This window comes from Acipenser ruthenus, chromosome 11 (assembly GCF_902713425.1).
Source record: "Acipenser ruthenus chromosome 11, fAciRut3.2 maternal haplotype, whole genome shotgun sequence".
Lineage (NCBI taxonomy): Eukaryota > Metazoa > Chordata > Actinopteri > Acipenseriformes > Acipenseridae > Acipenser > Acipenser ruthenus.
In genome coordinates, this window is record NC_081199.1 from 30,906,346 (window position 1) to 30,929,759 (window position 23,414).

At 35.5% G+C, this 23,414-nt stretch overlaps 1 protein-coding gene across 3 annotated transcripts; it reads left to right on the forward strand.

Annotated features, from left to right (window-relative positions):
* The first annotated feature begins 18 nt into the window (after window positions 1–18).
* LOC117426908 (nuclear factor erythroid 2-related factor 2-like) lies at window positions 19–20,584 on the forward strand. Of its 3 annotated transcripts, XM_034045119.3 has the most exons (6): window positions 7,665–7,932; window positions 14,858–15,081; window positions 16,850–17,116; window positions 17,576–17,671; window positions 17,885–18,067; window positions 18,740–20,584. In XM_034045119.3, exons 2-6 carry the CDS (start codon window positions 14,977–14,979, stop codon window positions 19,985–19,987), a joined length of 1,899 nt encoding a protein of 632 aa, XP_033901010.2. In that variant the 5' UTR covers window positions 7,665–7,932; window positions 14,858–14,976; the 3' UTR covers window positions 19,988–20,584. The 3 variants fall into 3 exon arrangements, with proteins under 3 accessions (XP_033901013.2, XP_033901010.2, XP_033901011.2); XM_034045122.3 differs by lacking the exons at window positions 7,665–7,932; window positions 14,858–15,081 and adding an exon at window positions 19–149; XM_034045120.3 differs by lacking the exon at window positions 14,858–15,081 and having other exon boundaries at window positions 7,667–7,932.
* Window positions 20,585–23,414: the final 2,830 nt, after the last annotated feature.

The following is a 23,414-nucleotide window of genomic DNA, read 5'->3' on the forward strand; positions in this document are numbered from 1 at the left end:
GTTTTCTGTAATTTACAAGGTAAACTCGCCTGTTAACGTCAATTACATTCGTTACATTCATGCAAACATTAGAGTAGCTTAATGTAGTGTGACTGTGAAAGTAAAGACAGACTGTCGTGGGTTTTGTCGCTTCCCCTAGTATTGGTTATGTGAGTAGTTTTTCAAATATTTATTTCATACTGTATATGTGTGTCAAGGGCTATGTTTTCAAATACGCACTGAGCTATTTTCAGATAAAGAACTAAAGTCTAGTAGTGGTGTTTTGGTATTAGTATGATGTGTTGATGGAAATAAAGGACAATTTAGTTAAAAAAAAAATATTACTGGTGTAGGGCCAGAAAGTGGTACGTCGTCAGAATGTGGTACGTGTACCAAAACTTGACCCGTGTAACGCCAGAAAATGGTATGGTGTCAGTGATGTGACTGGCTACTGCACAAATCACTACAAACAAGACAAACTGTAGTTTACCCACAAAATCGTATGTTTACAATTTTACATAACCCAATTTGTTGCTCATCATAAATTTCCTGAATTGTGAAAAAATATATATCTTAAAAATAACTTTAAGGGCTAAACTCAGTACATCGTACCCCTTTAAGATAGGCATTGCCTTGTTTTCTAAGCTGAAATAATTTGTACGTGCACGGGCAAGCACAGTACATGGTATACCACTTTTAAAGCATACCACAAAGTAACACCACACCTGTATGCACACTCCGTTGAGCACTTCTGGCATTCCTTGATGCATATGACCAGTCTAATCATTTTGACTACACCAGTGAGATACCTGGCTCATTAAAGCTTTTTAATTGAGGGATATTAGGATGGGTAGAATGAGAAATTGGTTCTACATCCCCATACATTCCATAATCATTCTGTCAAATAATTGTTGGAGGGTTGCTTATTTAATTAAGGTAAAACATGTTTTGTTTTTTTCTTTTTCCTTACTGTCTAGAAATTGTGTCAAAAACATGTGGCAATTTGTATGTCTTTTATTTTAGTTTTTTGCAACTTTCATACCACCTTCTGCAGATATTAGCAGGGCTGTGCCTGTTTTAGAAGGAGGGGGGAACTGCAGAAAAATGCAGTTAATAGTCAACATGGAATCCCGTTTAATTATAAAATGTATTGTGTAAAACTGTATCTTTGAGTATCTCCATGTGCATGTGCATTCTGTTCAACCATAGGCTTTACAGCATCTGTAAACCTCAACTCTCAACTATACTGGACTATATGTCACTCAATTGTACCAGTACTTGCATCAGCTTGTACTTGCACTGAACTGCTCCATACCTTGCTGCATTCAACTGCTGCTCCTAACTATAACTGTACCTTGTATTTCATTTTACTCGTATAGGTAACCATACTCATGTTTTTGTTTTTTTTTTCTCTTATTGGGAAGTCGTTCTCATCCATTTATTATACTTACTAAATGTTCTTACTGGATTTTACTCATATAAGCAAATATTTACTATAAGTTATAACTGCTTTTAGTCAAACTTGCTCTTACTTATACCTTACTGTATTCTTTATTTTGCTCTTACTTGAATTTGATCTTATTGTACTTTCATTACTGCTCGTATCTCTAGTATGATATTCTGTAATGTGATATTTTATAATGCAATACTTTGTACTGTGATATCATTATTTATTTATTTATTTCTTAGCAGACGCCCTTATCCAGGACGACTTACAATTATTACAAGATATCACATTACTTTTACATACAATTACCCATTTTACAGTTGGGTTTTTACTGGAGCAATTTAGGTAAAGTACCTTGCTCAAGGGTACAGCAGCAGTGTCCCCACTTGGGATTGAACCCACAACCCTCCGGTCAAGAGTCCACAGCCCTAACCACTACTCCACACTGCATTTGTAAAAATTGTAAGTCGCCCTGGATAAAGGAGTCTGCTAAGAAATTAATTAATTGATTAATTGATAATAATAATAATAATAATAATAATAATAATAATAATAATAATAATAAACTGACTGTTCTGTGCCACATAGTTTGGCGCAAGTTTACCACGATAAAGTCATTTTGCACTTTACCCATGATTTTCCCATGGTTATACTATGCACTTACCACAGTTTGCCATGTTTTAAAAAATGCTTTACCATACCTCTGTGTGCTTTACAATGCTTGCCACTGTACTTCGTTACATTTTGCTGTGCTTTTACTATAGGGAACTTTTAAAAGGAATATTTTTGTTAAACAATCATTTATTACAAGACCTCTTGTCAATAGGACATTAGGTGAAAAATGAATGAAAATGAAATATATTAGGAACGAGATTTTAGAATACCCTTATAAAAGCGTTCCATAGTAAAAACACAGAAAAGTGTAATTAAGCATAGTGAATGAATGAGAAAGCCCAGAGAGGTATGGTAAAGCATATTAAAAACATGGAAAATCAGGGTAGCTATAGTAAATGCACAGTATAAACCCGGAAATCTGCAAGATTGTTGTGGTAAACTTATATAAGGGAACACCAGAAAGATGGTATTTTTGCACCATTCCTGATAAAGATAGTATTTCTGCAGCCTTCCTAAAATTCTTCAGTATTTTATCCGTGTTATCTCCCCCATCGGTTGTTTCGCACTCAACATAATCAAATACAGTTTTACCACTCATTTGTGATGGGTTTATGGAAAGTTACAATATCTACATTTCACTTTGGTAAAATACTTTCCAAACGACATCACTCTGGGGTTGTGGAGGTCCAAACGTTTAAATAAAAGCTGTAAAGTGACTTTTTGGATACATATTAGGAACACAGACATTAATATTATAATCTGTAGAGATCAGCCTTTTTTTCTTAAAAATGTATAAATAATATTTTCCAGATAGGGTAGACAATTTAATAATCTTTATTGACCAGTGTTTTTATTATTTTATTTTAGAAGACTTGCTAGAAAAAAGAATACAGAATTACTGAATTAAATTTTTTGTGTATTACCTAACTTATAGTTAAAGCCCAGAAACAGATTTACATAAAACAATTACATGGAAATGTTGACAAGACATCCATGACTTAAATTGACTGTTTCTTTTTTTGTTTTGTTTTTAATTCGGTATAACCAGTGTTGTTAGTCTCGTCAACCAGTCTCACCTGCTAAAACACAGCAGTACCAGTTCTTCTTGTAGCCCTAAGCAGGATAAACTAGTGCTAGTCATTGTTGGAATTTACAGCAGTGGATGTTGAATTAAATAGTTCTAGTAAGTACAGAGAAAAGTCAGCAAAGCATGAAAAATGAATTGTAACACTTCAAAAGTATTTGAATTTAAATGTGATAGCCACATACATTTAAGCTGTATCATTGCTTACTCTTGGATTATAACTGACTGTAACATATATTTATTTTACACCACACCACAGGTTCAAAGCAATTCAATATACATCAAAGGTTTCTGAGAATGACTAAACTATGCCTGGAAAAGCATGTTTAATATTGCATGAAAACATATACCTTAATTTGGTTGTGATGATCTTTTGTTCTCATCTGCCTTTCCCACTATAAATATGGATTTCTCTGTAACCTTTTACACTGTTACAAATTTCATCCAATGTATCTAAATGCTGATCAAGTTTACAGCCACAGTATCATAATATATTACCCTTAAACCTGATCATGGTGCTTTTGACCAATTAGCTTGGAATACAAATAACATCAATTTTTAAAAAGGTTTTAAAAAATGTACAAAACGCATATGAGAACATAACGAACATAAGAAAAGTTACGAATGAGAGGAGGCCATTGCACCCATCCATGCTGGTCTGGTTACTTTACATGTAGGTAGTTCATTCCAGGATCGGATACAGAAGGATCAAAATGAATCAGTCAGAAACAAACAGCAGATTAAAATGATACATGTGCAACTGGCTAATAAAGTAATCAATGTACTGTATGCATTTCATTTTCACAACCTTTAGAGATACCATTTATTTTCCTATAGACAGAACGTAAACTCCCAAAACAAAGTTCTGTAATGCACTGACTGCAAACAATTAGAATCTAAGTGTATTACAGAACTTTACTTTGAAAGCCACTGTGCACCCTCAGTTTCGTCCAAGGCATCACTGTTGTCACGAATCTTTGCAGTGCAGCACCCTGAAATGCAAGAAATAAAAGGAGTAGCTTTCATTTGAAATACTTTCTGCAATAAATTAGAAGAAACCTCAGCAACACCAAAGGTTTATTTCAGCCATCCATTCCAACACCAGTGTCATTTTGACACATTACACGTTTCTTCTCCAGCCTTTAATTAACTCCTATTTCTTTAAGAGAAGAAAATCACATGTTAATGTTACAAATCTACAACTAAGCAACTAAGAAGTTTATTTGAACTTGGATGGCATCTACCACTAAGGGGTACTGGGATAACCACTGAATAGTTGATGCATCCAGTTACATCCACAGTGCTGTAAAATGCCATAAAAAATAAAATCTGCTGTGTCTTTTGAAAGCATGTAGATTGATCAAATCAGCACTTTATTTAGTTGCTTACAATAGGTCTAGTTGTGTCTTCTCCCCAGATCAAATGCTACAGTATATAATAATAATAATAATAATAATAATAATAATAATAATAATAATAATAATAATAATAATAATAATAATAATACAGAAAACAACACATATAATAATACAGAAAGAAAACACATATCAGTTTTATAAATGAAGTTTTAAAAGTGTATGGTGCAATGGAAAAGTTATCAAAAGTGTTCCGTATCTACATTTGTTCTGAACTGTGTGTACCAGGCTTTTGGTATCACCATGTGGGAGAGTCAATACAGTATGTTAAACAGCTGACGTGTCTAAACGTTAACAAGTTAGGAACAACTTTCATTCAACAGACAACTCCAAAATCAAGACTTTTTTTGCTTTCTGATTTTTGCTTTGATGTAGTTTCTTGAAAGCAGTGACCCATTTATTTATTAAGGAAGGTACGCATTTGTTCTTCATCTATTTTTCTGTTTTATGTCTGAATTACGATGAAAGTGACACCTGTATTGCTTTTGCTGTTGATACGACGTGTATTAGGATAATAACACATGCTAGAATCATTATGGAACAAAAACTACATGGCAACATAAATATTAGGCCGCTTGTAGCCTAGATTAAACTGTTGAAAATAAAATGCATTAGGAGATCTATCATGCACATTTTATAAAATTTATTGACTGCTGAAAGTTGAAATTTTTTTTTTCTTGGTTCACGTATAAGAAAATAATAATAAGTACACGAAGTCATAAATGGTACTCATGTAAAGATGTTGAGTTGTGTTGCTAATACTGAGACAAAAATAAGTACAGTACATACCTGACTGGAGTAAGTGCACACTACGCCTCCAGCTGCCGCTTTCATAGTCTGCCGACAGACAGACTGTGAAATATAAGATTAAATGTAAGGAATTGGTATACAGCAACAGGCATCTTGACAACCGAAACTCGCAACGTGAATTTTTTTCTTTTCTTTTTATTTATTTATTTATTTTTTGGGATTTTTGAATGGTGTTGTCGGCCCTCTTAGATGAGCAGCTGCTGATCTGCCTTTACAACGGAGCACCTCCGCGTAGGTTTACCTCTCTCTGTATAACAGAAGTCTGCATCTGGAAGAATGTCGACGTGGAGCTGCCAATCGTGCACGCGTGTCGTGCCCGCGCCGTACTAAAGAACTTAAGTTTTAAGTCGAATTCAGACCGTATTTTAGAGACTGAATTGTAGCTACAGTAGGTGGAGGCCGCTTGCGGATTTTAGGAGGAACATATCATTGTAAAACCCCCTGCTTATTAAGAGAAACTTGTGACACAATGTTAAAAATAATACGTTAGGAAGTTTGCTTACACATTGGTGAAAGGCTGATTTTATTGGAATGACTTAACGCATTGCACATGGTCCACACACTACTATATACCATAATTAGATGGTTAACAGGAGAACCGACTATGCGAAGTGTGAAATATGACTGTGACCTACATCATCTGAAGCAACAGCAACTTTTGACCTTGCAGGGCTGCATCATTGTTATTTTTGAATAATCTACATTTTTTTATTAAACAGAATAAAATTAAGTTATTTACACATATGTAGACATTTTCTATTATGTTACAGCATTTACACTAAATTTGTTTTCAGTGTGAACTTTAGCCAGTACTTGAAACGCCCACAAGCTTCCACACTGCTGTTGTTTCTTTCCCTATTATACCTTTAATATGACGTTTAATCATCATGTCTTGAATTGAAAAGGCTTTCAGTGTACACCTTATTATTGAACAATAAATGTGTTGACCATATCTCTCCATGCTCCTCAAGGTCTGTCAGTCATAGAGTTTGTACATAATGAAACAAATGATATTGTATTCTATTATGCTTACTAAAAAAAAGTAACTCTTAACAGGGGGCATGTGCATATATGGTTCTTCCCTATATTGTTAAAAGTTGTCACTAAAACATCTTATAGGGTGCTCCATTGTCATTTCCTGAGCGTGTAAAGTGAATTCACTAATTCAGTGTTTTAAGTATTTTATGATATATTAGTGTGTAGGTGAAAAGTCAGGAAAGTAAACAAAAAATTTCATTTTTGTAACCTATTCAATATCTCAGTGCCCTATGGTCATGACCAAACTTTAACTTGGTAACATCTTATAATACTTATTTAACATTCATGTTTAGTGAAGCACAACCAGTCCTCAATATGTTGTTAATCACTGTTATGGAGCTCTATGTACAACATCAAAAGGCACCCTTCATTTTGACCTTGAGTCATGTGACTTTTTTGTTTCCCAATGACAAAGACCCAATGCGTTGAGATATTGGCTTCATACTTTGTATACAACTGTATTTCATCATGGGTATTATGAAAAAAAAAAGTAAATAGTTATTTGTGATGTGGATGGCTGCAGGGGTGACGTCAGACCAGGGAAATGATATACAATATATACAACATATTTTAAACACCCAGTTGCCCAGTTTTGAGTACGTCTGTCCCACAGATTACTTTTTTTTTCATTATGCAAATATGTTCTGTATAATCTGCTTTGTATAATCTACATTGCGTATCTACATTTTCACTACTGAATAACTGTTTCAGTCATAATGACCTTGATATAGTAAGGTAATAAACGTACAGTAATTGTGAGAGACTAACAACTTCAAGGATTTCAACTTCAAAAACATTAACTAAACTTTAACTAGCTTTTATCTGTAGCGTCTCAAATTTCACGTGCATTGGCATGTGACTCTCGCTGTCGCGCTATCTCTCTCTCTCTCTCACGCAATCTTGTTTCATAATTCATGTGTTTTCATAATAATGTGTTGAGCATATATTGTATTTCAACGTGGTGAGAATGAAAAGACGATAATGGAACCATCCCGATTTATGACGGGAGCATTATACATTGTTGTCAGTAAAAGGTAAAGGTTGGAAATACAGTGTAACCACTGGCTTTGCCTGTAGCAGACCTTACCCGCTACTGCACGTTGTAGATTTTCTTTGTCAACAACATATTTTCAAATCGTCAATTTAACATTTCATAACAAAGAATGGCGGGTGCCAGGACCTTATTTTACCAGTATTACCCAAACAACCCACTGTGTGTATTATTTAATTAGCTGCACTAAATTGTCAATTTGTATAATTCAGCGGGGGACGATCCTTCCGCAGTAACTCTGAACGCCCTTGACTGGCTGCGGCAGTTCAAGTGGGCTGGGTCTGGGTGGTGCTGGGGCTTTCCATATATTTTTCATTGACGAGAGAATATACCAAAACTCCAACGTGATACATTGCGTACGTTTTGGGCTGCTGGAACATTATATTTATTTTAAGTTATTTATTTTTATTTGTGATTTTATCAATAAAGAAAAGGATTAAAAAGACTCAAAATAATGGAGATCGAATTGCCGAAAACGTACCAGAGTCAACAGGTAAGTGCATTGCCATTGACTTCATAGCCTACTGCTGCACTAGTTTGAACTGGTCTTAACAGTATGTGCCGTCATTATTTTAATAATAATAATAGGCAGTCAATGCAATTTAAAAGCATCAGCATCCACAGAAGAAGAATAGCCCAACACATTGTGGATGTCATTACATTGTATTGATTATTATTAAAAGTTTAAAATGTATTTATGTATTTATTCGTATTAAAATACACAAATATATTACAGGTTTGAAGTGTATCAAGTTCTAATGACAATCCTTTTTTTGTAATTGTATTAATGACTTTTTGTTAACCCGGGTTTGAGATATTTTTTTATTTTTTCCTTGACAATCCAATTAAGTACGGTACATTATTGGCGACTGTGCACTTCAAATTGTAAGCGTTTATGGCGTTGTTTCCGATCCTGCGCCACTCACCGACTCACACATTGTAGAATTTTCTGCAAAGTCATTGGGGTTGGTAGGGGGGTTTATAAGCTACGGAGATACCGAGAGACCGTTTCTTATATGACTGTATTTCACGAAAACACGGACATTCTAAAGATTGTTTCATTTTCATCTGTCCAGTAAAAAATATAACCATTCCTCCCTCCCCCCAGCCCTCTGTGCGCTTGTTCAATACTGTATTTACAATATGCCTCGATGTTGGTTGTCAGTTCTCCCTTGAGCCAGTCCGGTCCCCCCATAGCGTGTGATCTCTGTGTAGATACGAGTATCAGCGGGTTAGTCTCTCCAGTCTGCAATGGATAGATTGCACAATCGCAGGCAACACATAATCAACATTATATATATATATATATATATATATATATGCTGTGAAGCTGCAATACTGTGTGAAGGAAAGGTAACATATTAGATATTTGGTTAAACTGTATAACTGACTATAGGGCACCAATGAAAAGGACACCAATGAGGACAAGGAGGTTTGGGTTAGTTTTCATTGCTGCAGTCATTTCCTGCACAGTATTTACAAACCAGTGTAGCTGTTGCTGCCCTGGAAGGTTGATTGCTAGGGTGCATGGCCTTCAGAGGCTGTGAATATTATCAGCCTTATGCATTTCTTATATTAATCCCCCCCCCCCCCCCCCCCAAAAAAAAAAAAAAATACAGGAATTTATTTCATGAGTTTGTATAGTTTATAAGGATTTGTAAATAGATAGCTACTCTTTCCCTTACTCTGTTGCCTTAAAAGTAAAATTATTGAAATGTTGATTTTTTAATTTTTTTATTGCACTACTCTAATATGGGCCATGACTACAGCCCACTGGATACAATATGCATTTTTAATTATTATTTGATTCCAATCTAGTTAACAACTGAGACACTTATAAGTATTCTCCACTGCAGAAACAGGCCGGACCAATGCTGAGCCTTGTAGAATTTCCTGTGAGGTTTGGGGTAGAGTCGCAACCCTCACAGTGTGGAGTGTGGGCAGCAGTGTGGCGTAGTAGTTAGGGCTCAGAACTCTTGACTGGAGGGTCGTGGGTTCAGTCCCAGGTGGGGGACACTGCTGCTGTACCCTTGAGCAAGGTACTTTACCTAGATTGCTCCAGTAAAAACCATGGGTAATTAATTGTATGTAAAAGTAATGTGTAAAAAAAAAAAATGTAATTGTATGTAAAAATAACGTGATATCTTGTAACAATTGTAAGTCGCCCTGGATAAGGGCGTCTGCTAAGAAATAAATAAATGTTTCATGTATAGAACGTTGAGGAAACAAAATCTGTAGTACAAATCACTGTGAACCTCGATTGCACCGCCCCCTTTGCAACAGCCTTGTTCGGTCCGGCGCCATTTTAGATATCTTGTGAAGCTAAGGTTTCATGAACTGGTTCTGGTGTGCTGCAGTGTGTAACTTAAGCACTGAGCCAATCAGAGCCAATCAGTAATGCTGAGCGAGGGTGGAGAGGGATCCAATTCATTACTGTCTAATCTCCCAGTCCTTTGTTTAATGTTTGACCATCTTAGCTTGTATTTTCTAGGACCTATACATTTATCCTGCAGTTCGTAAATCAAAGAAATGAGAGGTATGCTTTTAAAATGTCTTGGGATGCATTGTATGAGGCAGTTTTAAAGGCTTTCACTTCTTCCTATTTGTTGTTGGATGTTAAATTCAGCGTTGTGATGGATTTCATAAAAAATACTGACTTGCTCATGCTATCATCATGTTTTCAATGCCTAGCCACAAAACATCACACACCCTCAACACACCAAATAACATTATGTAATATGCATTCCCAGTGTTCATTTGAGGAGTGACATAATATAAGCATATTTGCATTTTTGACATTTCAATTCCAGTTAAATGGATACAATTTAGTAAACATGGTTATGTGGTTAACACTACTGTAATGTATCCAATCTTGTAAATATGTTTAACTATTAAATGATAAAAATGATAGAGGTGGTTTAATGTAAAGGCATCCTAACATACAAAGAACAACTTATTTATGCCTCATAGGCTATATCTATCAAGTGTTATGATAAACACAGGATTGGAAGTTGGAGAGGGACAGTGAGTAAACTAGCTTTTGACCTCTGGAGCCTTGGGTTGGAATCTGGTTTACAAGGGGAATAAAAAAGCGTTGTGGTCTCAACTTAGGTCTCAGCTAAGCCTTCAGATGGCAGAATTTCACATCTGAAAACCAGCCATGGATTGGTGATGATTGGTGGGGTTAAATTGAGAATTATTAGAAGAGCAATGTGGAGAAGCTTGCCCTCTCTGTGGATAAATTAAAAACAAGATCGGAAAAAGAAATAAGGATAAAATAAAACAACTCACAAAACAAAAAGTGATGTATTGAAGTAAAGAAAGTCAAGAAAACAGTCCTAGTAAAGGCTTTGTTTAAATTCATCAATTTAAATGATGCATTTTTCTTTAAAATAAATAAACAAGTACTTATTTTTACAGTAAAAAATTAGACTTTTCCTCATAATCTGCACTATAAAGTTATATAAAAACATGAAAAACTGCACCGTGGAATGATTTAACCATGTTTTAAAATGTCTTACTCTAAATTAGTTTCTATACAGTTATCATTGCCTCCATTATCATTGTTTGAAATACAACACGTTTACAATGTATTGAGGAGGCCAAACAACATGGGCTTTAATGGGGAATTACTCTGGTTAAAACTGACTTAATTGAAAAAAATCAAAGTTTAAAAGAACACCATAACTAACCTTGCATTGGATTTTATAGGGTCTTACGTTTCTGAACACACATTTGTCCACACCAGATCTAATTCATGCATTTTTTGCAGGATTTAGTTCATTTGTAGACTAAAAAATGTCCTATGGTGTGACATTATCTTTAAAAAAAATGGATATATAATGATGGTTGGGAAACTAAAAAAATGTAACTCTCAAATCTATATGTATAACTGTTGTTACCTTGGCCAAAACACTTTTTGAAAGTCTTATAAATGAGGTAATCAGTTTTGCCATAGCTGACGCCTGTCAGTTGATTTTCTTAATCAAAAACTTCCTAACTAAAATAAAACGATTTGAATAGCTTTGTATTATTCCGTTTTCCTTGACATTGTGCAAATTTACCGTATAAAGCATTATTCATGATATTTTTCATACCAATTTTAAACATCACACCATAGGACTGTGATATCACATCATGGGACGCTACACTTAAGTTTGAATGATAAGATAATGATTTGCGATGCGACAAATCAAGAAATACAAGATAGACAATGGGAAACATTTTGAAACAATATACACCTTTTTAATTTGTTTTTTGTTTTTCAAAAGGAACACATGTTGAACATAAAAGTAAATATGGATGGCAACAGCCAAACCCTTTTAGGGACACATCATTTTTTAATTTTTTTTTTTTTTAAGGCCATTTTCAAGTATGGAAAACAAATATGGCATTCTACTTTATAGCTCAAGAGATTATTTTTATTAAATGTAGTCTATTCATTACAAAGGAATTTTATTAGAAACATGCTACAAGGAAAGAGGCGCAAGTAGAAGACGTGTTCGTTGGCAACTAAATAATCTCAAACTATAATTCAAGAGAAACAGGATTATTTAACCAATGGGTGTAACCTGTGTTTTAATGTCAGCAGCCACATTTATGTAACATTTATAAAGCTCATGTAAGTTTGTCACTCACTTAAAATGTCGTCATTTAACTGTATGCCAAGATATTTTTGTGAAAGAATAGACAAATCCCTTCTCTTGACAGATATACAATAACACTGATAGATATACAATAACACCCACCAGCCATACAAAAACATAGGGAGAGTTTGTAGGTTTATCTGCCTTTCAACAGCTGTGCCTTTATTCTAACTGCCTTGCCTTCATTTCTTTATGTGTTAAGAGCTACTTGTTACATCATTTTCATTGACTTTTTTTTTTTATAATCCTCAACTTCATATCCCTACATCAATCCCTACAATCTTTTACAATAGTATATATATATATATATATATATATATATATATATATATATATATATATATATATATATATATCATCTGTCACTTTGTGGTTTGAACATGTAAGGTTTCGATGGTTGTAACCCAGGAGTTTCAAAGTTCATTTACTTTACAAAAGAAAGAGGAGTGAATTTTAAAGTTGAATGCAGTCAGTTGGTTAAAGCAGCTGTTATCTGATATGCACACTGTTACCCAGGAGCCCCATAGATTGTATTCCAAGAACTGGTTAGCTAATTATTTACAGGTCTAGAGCCAGATAAATCTGGATTAAATAGTTGACTTGATTACAATTACTGTGTTTTCAAGTTTTCATCTGGATTTTCAACTAAAATACAATTCCCATTAATATATATATATTTTTAATGATCTGAATAATCATTGTGGCAAAGCACTCAACAAAAAAGTTCTTAAACTAATTGTAAGTAGCTCAGTTTATCTCTGAATCTGTAAACTGAACACTTATGTTATCAAAAAATAAAACTGATAGTTAGAAGCAAAAGCTATGCAGCTCTAATGATAGTAAACTCAAACAGACCTTCAAAACACTGAAATCATGTTGTCAAAGTGGGTGGTTCAACCAGACATGACTTTCCCCAAGAAATGTTACCATAATTACTGCCTGTCTAAAGCAGAAAGGGTTGATGGAAGCAGTAACTATATTATTATATATGATGCAGGGTGATACAATCTTGCAGGAAGGGAAGTTTTTATAAATATGATGACTCCACTCTCATCAGATAGTAAAAAGCAGCAACAGTGGGGGGGGGGTGGGGTGGGGTGGGGTGGGGTGGGGTGGGGGGGGGTGGACGGACAAAAACCTTTAAAATGAGACAAGCAGTGCATTTGTGTACTGCAATCTGTTAACAGCATGCAACATATAAAACAAATGTACTTTTATAAGCACTACTGGAAGTATTTTGATTAACACAATCAGTGCATTCTTCACATTAGCAAGGCGACATGCAAACATGCCTACAAATTTATCTACAGTTAAGAGTGACAGTTGTGAGTTGTGCTGTTCTTTTTGGTTGCTTCAGCTGAAATTCTCATTCTCATTCTCATGCATTTAACCAGTTGTTTTCCTGGTTAATTGACATGCTTTGACTGCTGCTGAAATGATTAAAGGCAGGCAAACTGAGAGTGTTAAGTAACCCTGAATGGTATTAAATAATCCGGTTGTAAAATACATGCTCATGTTTGCTTTCTATTTCTTCTTTTTACTGATAGAATTCTGGGAGTGTTGAAGTTTACCCTGAAAGAATGTTCTTGTTAAACAGCTCAGTAGAGGCACTGCAGAACAGGTCCTTAAGGGATAAAACCAGTCCATAGCAATAGTGATATGATTTCAGCAGCGATTTATAAATAAAGAGATACAAACGCTATACAATTGTAGCCTACAGTTGTATTAAGTGAGGTTTTTTATTTTTTAGAGAGTTATAAATGCATGGAATAGCCTACCAGGTAAATATCTGAAACACAAGTTAAAAAATAAATTCTGCCCTATTAAATCAGATCCTCTTACAGTAATAGGGGCAATTGGTGTGTTAGAAAGGAATGGACCTTGGGCCATTTTATTTAGACTAACTAACTTAATACAGTAAACTATCAGGAAATTCATTCCACTTTGGGTATTCCCCAACTTTAAGGAAATCTTCCAGTGGATCGTTTCCAGGGAAGTGAGGCAAGATCTTAATCGATAGAGGAAGTGAATTTGTCTTTCTTCAAAAAAAAAAAAGAAAAATCACATGTCTGAAGAACTTTCCTTGTGATTCGATGTGTGGGTTTTTTTTTTTTTTGCAACAAGGCAGGACAATTATGAAATATTATCTATTGTAAACAAAGTTCTTGGAAAAGGATTTATAAAGCTGATGGTATCTGTGATGGTCCGTTTATCAAGAACCATATTAAATCCCAAAGGCTTTTTGCTTATGATCAAAGGACTCTGATTACTTTCAGTTGTTATTTTAGTTAACTTCTAAGGAGCACAGCAATATGAATGAGACAGGTTGTTCCGTTGTGTGTCCCTTCACCTGGGTAGCCTCTTGGAATGTCCCTCGAGTTAAGTAGTGGCCTTCACTTAGCAGGCTAGTGTTCTTTTTAGTAGCAGGCTCATAGCTGCATTTCCAGTGCCCAACCCCATTTATGGTAACCGTCTTTCATGAGCTGTTCCATTATGTCACCAATGACATATCATCGGTGCCTGAGCACAGGTTAGGTTACTACAGTTGCACATGTTTACTTTTCAATGTGGGCTCAACAATAATTAATTTGGCTACGTAAACAGCTATATTTAATTATCCCACACAGATGTAATGGAGGTGGCATTCACACTTTTAATTTTCATAATAATGATAGCTGTATTTTTATTTTTTTTATTTTTTTTTACATACATGGAGTGGAGGGGACTATGTGCCACTGACTTACTTGTTTCATTTGCCCTTGTCTATTTAAGGTGGTCTGACACTGGTCCACAAAAGACCTGAGGGTTACCTCAGGTCTAGATTCAGGTCCAGTTCCATGTTGGGATGATTTCTGGGCCACATTCTGAGGGGACGTTTCCTCTGTTTGTAGATGATACATAAACCACACGTGACAAGAGAAAAGGAGTTGAGTGCCTGCAAAAAGTTGTTCTCATGGATTGGGAATGTTGCATCTTGTGTAATGCTTTTCTTACAGGTATAACATCAATTAGTATTGATCAGAATTGCTCTTAAATAATTTAGGTTGGTCTATCCTAAGACCTTTTCTTTTTCCCTTAGCTAGTTGGTAAAATAAACATGTGGGTGGTTTTGAACCTTGAGTGTATTTTTGCAATCTTCAGATTTGGATGCCAATTCTTTTGAATTGATATGAAATATGTAACTATTTGTCAATCACCCTAATACACCCTAAAAACGTGTAGATTCAATCTGATGGCTGTTGCGCAACTAATACCAGATTACATTCAAAATGTGAACTTGCACACAGTTTAGATTGGGTGTGGCTTTCATCATCTCTACATAATGCATGGCTTAGTATTTGGCAGTTTGATTAACATTTCCTGTAAATACTGCATCGTTGTTGCCTTTTTAGGAAGTTTAAAAAAAAAAATTAAAAAAAAAACACCCACTCTAATGGGATATTCAGTTAAATGAAAAAAACAAGTTTGATGGAGACCGGATGGGCAGCTTTTAAGACTTTCCTTGCACCATTGTGCAGTACCAGTAACAATTCATGATAATGTGGTACAACCACATATCAGTGTGCTGTTAAGAGTGCAAACCAATGCTTCTTACTTACTAGCAATTATCACAGGTCCCCCTTTTATTGTGTCCCATGTTTTGTTTTGTTTTTTATATTGTCTGCATATTCCAAATTGAATTGTAAAAAATAAGTAAAGACCCAAAGAGTCTTCAAGAGAAGAAAAAGGGGGTGGGTGGTCATATTGCAAGTGCTAAGAACATTTTAAAACTTCCTTTAAAAATCAGAAGTTTTAATTTATAACATCTTACAGAAGAGATGTAGCTGGTTTGGATGCTAGCTATCTTAACTAAATATATTTTAGCCTTACAAAAAATAATGCATTCACGCAGATCATCTACTACTGTGCATTAAGCAAGATGATCAAAGGCAAGGAAACAAGCCAAGTTAGATAATAAATTATATATATATAGGGTCAAACCTGTATTTGGTTCCCCATCTCTCTGACCGTCATATTCAAGAACACTCAATAACTTGGCATTACAATTTGGGTTTACTTACTGTTAAGCTTCTGTTCAAAGTAAGGGTTATTTTGTAACCCTTACTAAACACAAACCAAACCGCAGTTCAGTGTTGATAACAGGTAAAGACAACAGGTACTGTAAATGTGTGCACATCCCATTTCTTCCTTGTTTGAAAAGAATAAGTAACATGGATTTTTAAAAGACTTGAAACACAGTACATTTAAAAAAATGTACATACTGTAAGTATTGTGTTCTTAAAAAAAAAAAAAAACATAAAAAACAGGAAACAATAGTTGCTGTTAGGTAATCAGTTGTACATTATGTTCTGTATTTTCTGATGGATTTTTTAGTTTTGAATGTTTTTTTGTATTTTAATTTACAATTTAACATTTTGAAATGCACTGTATTTGTGGTTGTGTCTGTTTTTTTAATGACATATATATGAGGCTTCTGTGAGCTGTGAAAACACCATCCTACATGGAGAAAAAGGAGAAATGCATCTATTACCCATGGCTGTTCTATGTTACAATCACCTTGTAACATGAGAGGTTGTGAAATTAACCAACAGGCTCTTCTTATGGAAACTGGGTGTATCGCCACCCCTGGTATTCCGATAACTCTCATGCAGAAGTTTGTCTTTGCTGGCTTACTCATGTATTTCTTTTTGGCCACACAGAAGTTTCAGTTACAGACTTTTTTTTTTCTCTGACTGTTGTCTTCTTTCCTGGGTGGTGTTGCAGGACATGGATTTGATTGACATCCTGTGGAGGCAGGACATAGATCTTGGCGCAGGGCGTGAAGTTTTCGATTACAGCCACAGACAGAAGGAGTACGAGCTTGAGAAACAGAAGAAACTTGATAAAGAGAGGCAGGAGCAGCTCCAGAAAGAGGAAGAGAAAGCCCTGCTTGCTCAGCTACAGCTGGATGAAGAGACAGGGGAGTTTGTTCCCCGGCTAGCACAACACATTAAACCTGAAGCTTCCCCAGTGCCCAGAGAGGCCTCACAGGTACACTGGTGTTAGTGGTATCCGGGGGGGTACTGGGACAGATTCCACTTTAATATGAATGGGAGCCTAGGCAACTGAGTGTACTTAATATATTATACTCAATATATGGCTCATTAACAATGTGTAGGTTTATGTCAAAGGCATTCAGGGCTGTCTAAAATGCTCTATTTTTGCATTTTATTGTATTTCTTGCCAGCAGTTCCAAGCCAGAAATATTTGTATTAACTGGAGATTTTTTTTTCCCCTTTTAAATGCAGAGCAATTCTTAACTATGTAAAAAAAAAAACAATGCAGACTAAATTGTACCTTAGATGAATATATATTTCTGTTCATTATGAGCCTTTTTAGAACAGTTTGTGTATAGGTCTGGATTCTAAGGCTCTGTTACACAGCTGATAGCAAGTAAGCAATTCTATTGTAAGGTGTTTTGTTTCCAAGCTGTTGTGTTTTTCCTTTCAGCATGTTGTTATCTCAGAAGACGACGGAGAGGCTCTGTCGTTTGATGAATGCATGCAGCTCCTGGCAGAGTCGTTCCCGCTGGTAGAAGATATTGCGGTAAATCAAGAATACCTTTAACATAAACAATACAAACAGATTTTGCTTTACAGGTAATTGGCATGGTTAGCACAATACCAGCGCCTACATTTTGTTTATAAATTGCACTTCTGTCTCGTAAGCATACCAACAGCAAAATACATTAGTTTTGTTATACAATCAATGTGGTGCCATACACTCAGTGACTTTGATTCTTTTTGCTTATTGTTTTAGGTTTCCCCAGTTGCACTTGAGCCTTCAGTTCTAGTCCCAACTGGAAGCAGCCCGGTCCTAATGGCTCCTCACCAGCCTCAGCAAGCTCAGACTTCTCTCCTCACGTCTCCACTGCCCGATCACAAATCTGCACAGGACATTGAGCAAGCCTGGCAGGAGCTGCTTTCTATCCCCGAGCTGCAGGTAACTACAATAACCAAATTCATAAGCTGCAATTCTGAGAGTAACAAACACCCAAAGAATTCACGCGAGGTAATAAGCCAGCTATTCAGAGAACAAACGCACCTTTGTTCCACAGATATTAAATGGACAGGCAGGCAGCTGATGCACTCGGGTAATTCTTGAGCGATTGAGTTACCGTAGTTCACATGTTTTGAATATATAAAAAAAAAGGATACATCAGAGCACTCAATGCCAGGCTTTGGTAGAAAGGGTATTCTTGACGGCATTTATTTTAATGTAAAGGCAGATGTTAAATTGTTTTGCACTCACAGAATCCCCAATAATTTAGGTATCAGGGATTTACAGCAATTATACCCTGCATTTTCTTTTCCAATAAGTGTACTATTTATTATTCTACCACTGTTATATTAAAAGTGCAATACTAATAACAACAACAAATACAACAAGGCTTCCATCAAGGCTAAAAACAAAAGTAAATATAAGTTTAAAAAGCATGTAATTAGTACGAACAGATTAAGAACTAGTATAGCCATTCAGATAATTTGTGCTTACATACTAAAAAAAAAAAAGTGCTTATTTATTGTGATTCAGTATGTTTCTAAATGCTGATTGACTTCTCTCTTAAGATTGGAAAATATGCATTTTATTTATATTGGTTTTCCTTTTCTACAGCAATGCCTAAACATGCCAGATCTGACAGAGTTGAGCAGCTACACAATCCCCGACAAGCCTCCAGAGATTCAGAATGTAAATTATAACTTTTACATGTCAAATTCAGCAGAAGCCATGGCAAACGCATCTGATCCAGGCTGCCCTGGAGGATTTCTCAACTCATTTGAAAGCACCTTTACTAATGTTGTTCCACCCGAGAACCTAAATCAGATGACTATAAACACCTCTGATCTGAACGCACCCTTCAGCTCCGGCAGCATTTGTGAAATGTTTTACCCTACTTTTATAAACACAAACATTAACAACATTCCACCAACAGATAATGTTAACACACCGCTACCTGACCTACTGAGTGAGCCACCTCTAAAACCAATGGATATCTCTGACTTTACAGTGGCTGAAGGTTTCGAGAGTAACCCACCTCAGAATATACCAGAATTGCCAGATTCTGACTCAGGCCTTTCAATGGATGCAAGTCCTGTTGCATCCTCACCAGAAAACTCAATGGAGTCTTCCATCTATGGAGATGCACCTTTTGGAAACAGTGACTCCGACATGGAAGACATGGACAGCAGTCCTGGAAGTGTCCAGCCTGAGTTTGCAGAGATGTTTCCATTGTCCTACCATGGGGATGGTTATCAGGCATCACCTTATACTGCACAGACAAACCAAACTTTCAATCTGGAGTCAAAAACACCAAAGAAGGAACTGCCGACAAGCCCTGGCCACATCAAACCGCCCTTCACCAAAGACAAGAGTAGAAGCCGCTTGGAGTCTCGTCTCTCGAGAGATGAGCAGCGTGCAAAGGCGCTTCGGATCCCTTTCCCCATAGACAACATTATAAACCTTCCTGTGGATGACTTCAATGAAATCATGTCCAAGCACCAGCTCAACGAAGCCCAGCTGGCTCTGATTCGGGATATACGCAGACGAGGCAAAAACAAGGTCGCGGCTCAGAACTGTCGCAAGCGGAAAATGGAGAACATTGTGGGTTTGGAGTACGACCTCGACAGTTTGAAAGACGAGAAGGAGAAGCAGCTGAAAGAGAAGGAGGAGAATGACAGAAGCCTACTTCAGCTAAAGCAGCAGCTCAATGACCTGTATCTTGAAGTCTTCAGCATGTTGCGTGATGAGGACGGGAAGCCCTATTCCCCTAGTGAATATTCGCTTCAGCAGACCACCGATGGCAGCGTATTTCTCATTCCAAAGAGCAAAAAGACAGAACCCAAGAATAAAGTGAAATCGTAATATTTCTTGCTTACATGGACATTTTTTTTGTACTGCATTACCATAATCTCTCTTCTGGTTTTGCTTAAAGTAAACAAATCCTATGCAAATTATAGTATCCTTTAGCCATTGCACTTCTAAAAGAGAAGTATATTTCTGCTGCATTAAAATATAGTTTATGCATACTGTATATAACTATACTGATTTGTAATGAATCTACCATAGACTTATTTTGTACTACTAATGCTATGTCTTTTTTCAAAAGTATTTTCCTTATGGTTTGTAAATAATTTCTATTCTATCTTATTTGCTATTGAAATATTTAATAGATTTTTTAAGTATCTAATTTTAGTATGCTAATGATCCTGTGTTGCAAATCATTGTGTGATTTAAAACCAGATATTTTATAAATGATTTAAAGATTATCAAACTGATCGATTTGTCATTTTTTTTCTTACTGCTAAATTAAACTGCTTTAATTTTGTTGTGCTTTATAAAAAAAAAATTAAAAAAAGGTAAATAAACTGTCCATTTAGTATAAATATCAGAATTGTTCTTTGTTTGTATGGATTATTCTTGTAAGCATTTATCTTAAAACTCATAAAAAGCTGAAAATTCCCCCTGCCTATTTTCACTTCTTATTTGCCATCAAAGCAATGGCAGCTTGGGAACTCCTACTGAAAATAAGCTACTATAGTTTATTAGCGATTGAATATAAAATAACTGATGTATGGGATATGTTAAGCCATTCTAATGTGCTGCTTTTTCTAACTTTCTAATAAAGGACAAAGGTCTCTAGGATAGGAATTTGCAAAGATAATAGTACTTACTATGGAAGTTGTTTCCTCATTAATGTAACTACCAAAGGGTATATTTGCAGAAATGACCTTGTCTACTGCAATATTCATGGTTTCCATGGGTATCGAATCCTGCATGAAGCCACTTGCGCAATTGACACATTTAAAAAGTGTCGCAAGTCAGAAATGGAGAAGTGGATCTAGATAGACAAGTTAATGTATGCATGCTAGTTCCAGTAAAGTTCAAACCACTCCCATAGTAAATATTTCATTTTTGGCCATCATTTTGTCCTTTTGGCAATGTACTGTGACTGAAAGAGCTCACAGGAACCCAGATCTCACACATACATGATGCTCAAAGGTTTTTGGAATGAATGCGTTCCAGAATTTTTGTAGAATTGTTTCAATTACCACCCTAGTTTTATTAGTAAGCCAGGAAATCATCAACCAACTGCAATTCCAACAAGAATGACCCAAATTGAATTATTTACAACTTTTTGTTAATGGGAGCAGATTCCAGTATTTCTTGCTGTCCATGGCTTTACCTCAGAATACATACATTACTCAGTGTTTCCCAGACATATTAAACAAACATTCAAGTTTATAAAAATCTAAGCATCTACTGTAAGATAGCTTACAGCTTGAGAAGAAGTTTAAACAAACAAACATAGTTGCCGTACTGTCACAATTGTAAAAGCACACGTCCTTAATAAAATAAACTGGCTCTCTGGCAAAATGAAGTTAAATGTCAAATTAGGAAACAAAATAATAGAAATACTGTTTGTATAGAGCCAGGATGGAGCAAAAAACTTGACTGAACTGTGGAATAACCACTTGGTTCCAGAACTTTTATTTTTTTCCTGATAAAGAACACGTTTCAGTTGGTAACAATAACCTTAAATGTGGACGCATACATGAAATATGGTTTTCAGGAATTTTTTTTTAATGTAATGTGCTAGTGTGTTTAAATAAAATGAAAATCAAACCTTATGCCTTTATTAACCTTGGCAGCACACTGCATATGAACACCGTAACAGCTGAAGAGTATTCATCTTGAAGAAGGGATCTATGAAAAAGACCTAGGAGTTTAAGCTGACTCAGAAATGTCTTCATCTAGACAATGTGGGGAAGCTATAAAAAAGGCCAACGATGCTTGGATATATTGTGAGAAGTGTTGAATTTAAATCAAGGTAATGTTAAAACTTTACAACGCATTAGTAAGACCTCACCTAGAATATTGTGTTCAGTTCTAGTCACCTCGTTACAAAAAGGATATTGCTGCTCTAGAAAGAGTGCAAAGAAGAGCAATCAGAATTATCCCGGGTTTAAAAGGCATTTCGTATGCAGACAGGTTAAAAGAATTTAATCTATTCAGTCTTGAACAAAGAAGACTACGCGGTGATCTGATTCAAAATCCTAAAAGGTATAGACAATGTCGACCCAGGGGACTTTTTTGACCTGAAAAAAGAAACAAGGACCAGAGGTCACAAATGGAGATTAGATAAACGGGCATTCAGAACAGAAAATAGGAGGCACTTTTTTACACAGAGAATTGAGAGGGTATGGAACCAACTCCCCAGTAATGTTGTTGAAGCTGACACCCTGGGGATCCTTCAAGAAGCTGCTTGATGAGATTCGGGGATCAATAAGCTACTAACAACCAAACAAGCAAGATGTGCTGAATGGCCTCCTCGTGTGTAAACTTTCTTATGTTCTTCTTCTTATGTTCTTATCTCATGCAATATAATACAGTTATTACTGCTATTTGAAGTTTGTCAAAAGGTAGTTTTTGTTGTGTATGAAAACAAAATTCTGGTCACGATTTTAATCCATTTCACTTTTAGGTGAAGGCTAGAATATATATATACTGTACATACATATTTATTTTTGCTATGGATAAAGAATTAAAATTAAAACAGGAATACAAGTTCAACAAGGAATTGTTTATTAAAACTTATGTTGGTACCTTATCAAGTGCAAAATTACAAAAGAAATTCTTGAGTGCCTGTATGAATTTCACATATCACTGTAGTATATTGCAGGATCCCACGGTGCTATTGATCTTGAAATGTATTAATAAAGTATCAAAGTCCTATATGTCCTTCATCTATAAAACAGCTACAGAACAGTATAGCTCTGTAATGACCAAGGCTTTGGGGCAGGGGGGTATTTTTTTAAAAACTTTACAAAATTGTAAATTCCAGTTATAATATCCAATCTCCCAACCTAGTTTTCAATTGCATATTTATGTACTGTATATGTTTCAGTTGCTGGTAGAAAGTGAAAGCAATCACCATTAAATCAATTCCACTGGGCATATCCAAGGATATAGATATTACCCCAAGTAACCCATAATAAAAGTATGCATAAGTATGCCTTGTACATGAATTCACCACTGACACTTTATTTTAGAAGAATGTATGACAATGTAGGTTCTAATTTACTGATCTAAAAGAGCTACCAAGCTGTCATGCAAGTGATTCTGTAGAATAGTATGTCAGTGTTCCAATGTTAAATCAGTGATGTCATAATTTCTTGATCTTCAAATTGTGCAAACTCAAAAAACTGATAAGCATTAAACAAGAAAAGCAAGGCATGTGGTTCAGCTATGGATCCAATTTCAGATTTACCCTGTTAAAAATGCACCTCAG

Coding starts and splice junctions, on each gene's coding strand:
- LOC117426908 (XM_034045119.3), top strand. CDS start 14,977: ATGATACATAAACCACACGTGACAAGAGAAAAGGAGTTGAGTGCCTGC. Junction 17,117..17,575: donor TGCCCAGAGAGGCCTCACAG/GTACACTGGTGT, acceptor TTTTCCTTTCAG/CATGTTGTTATCTCAGAAGA. Junction 17,672..17,884: donor CGCTGGTAGAAGATATTGCG/GTAAATCAAGAA, acceptor TTATTGTTTTAG/GTTTCCCCAGTTGCACTTGA.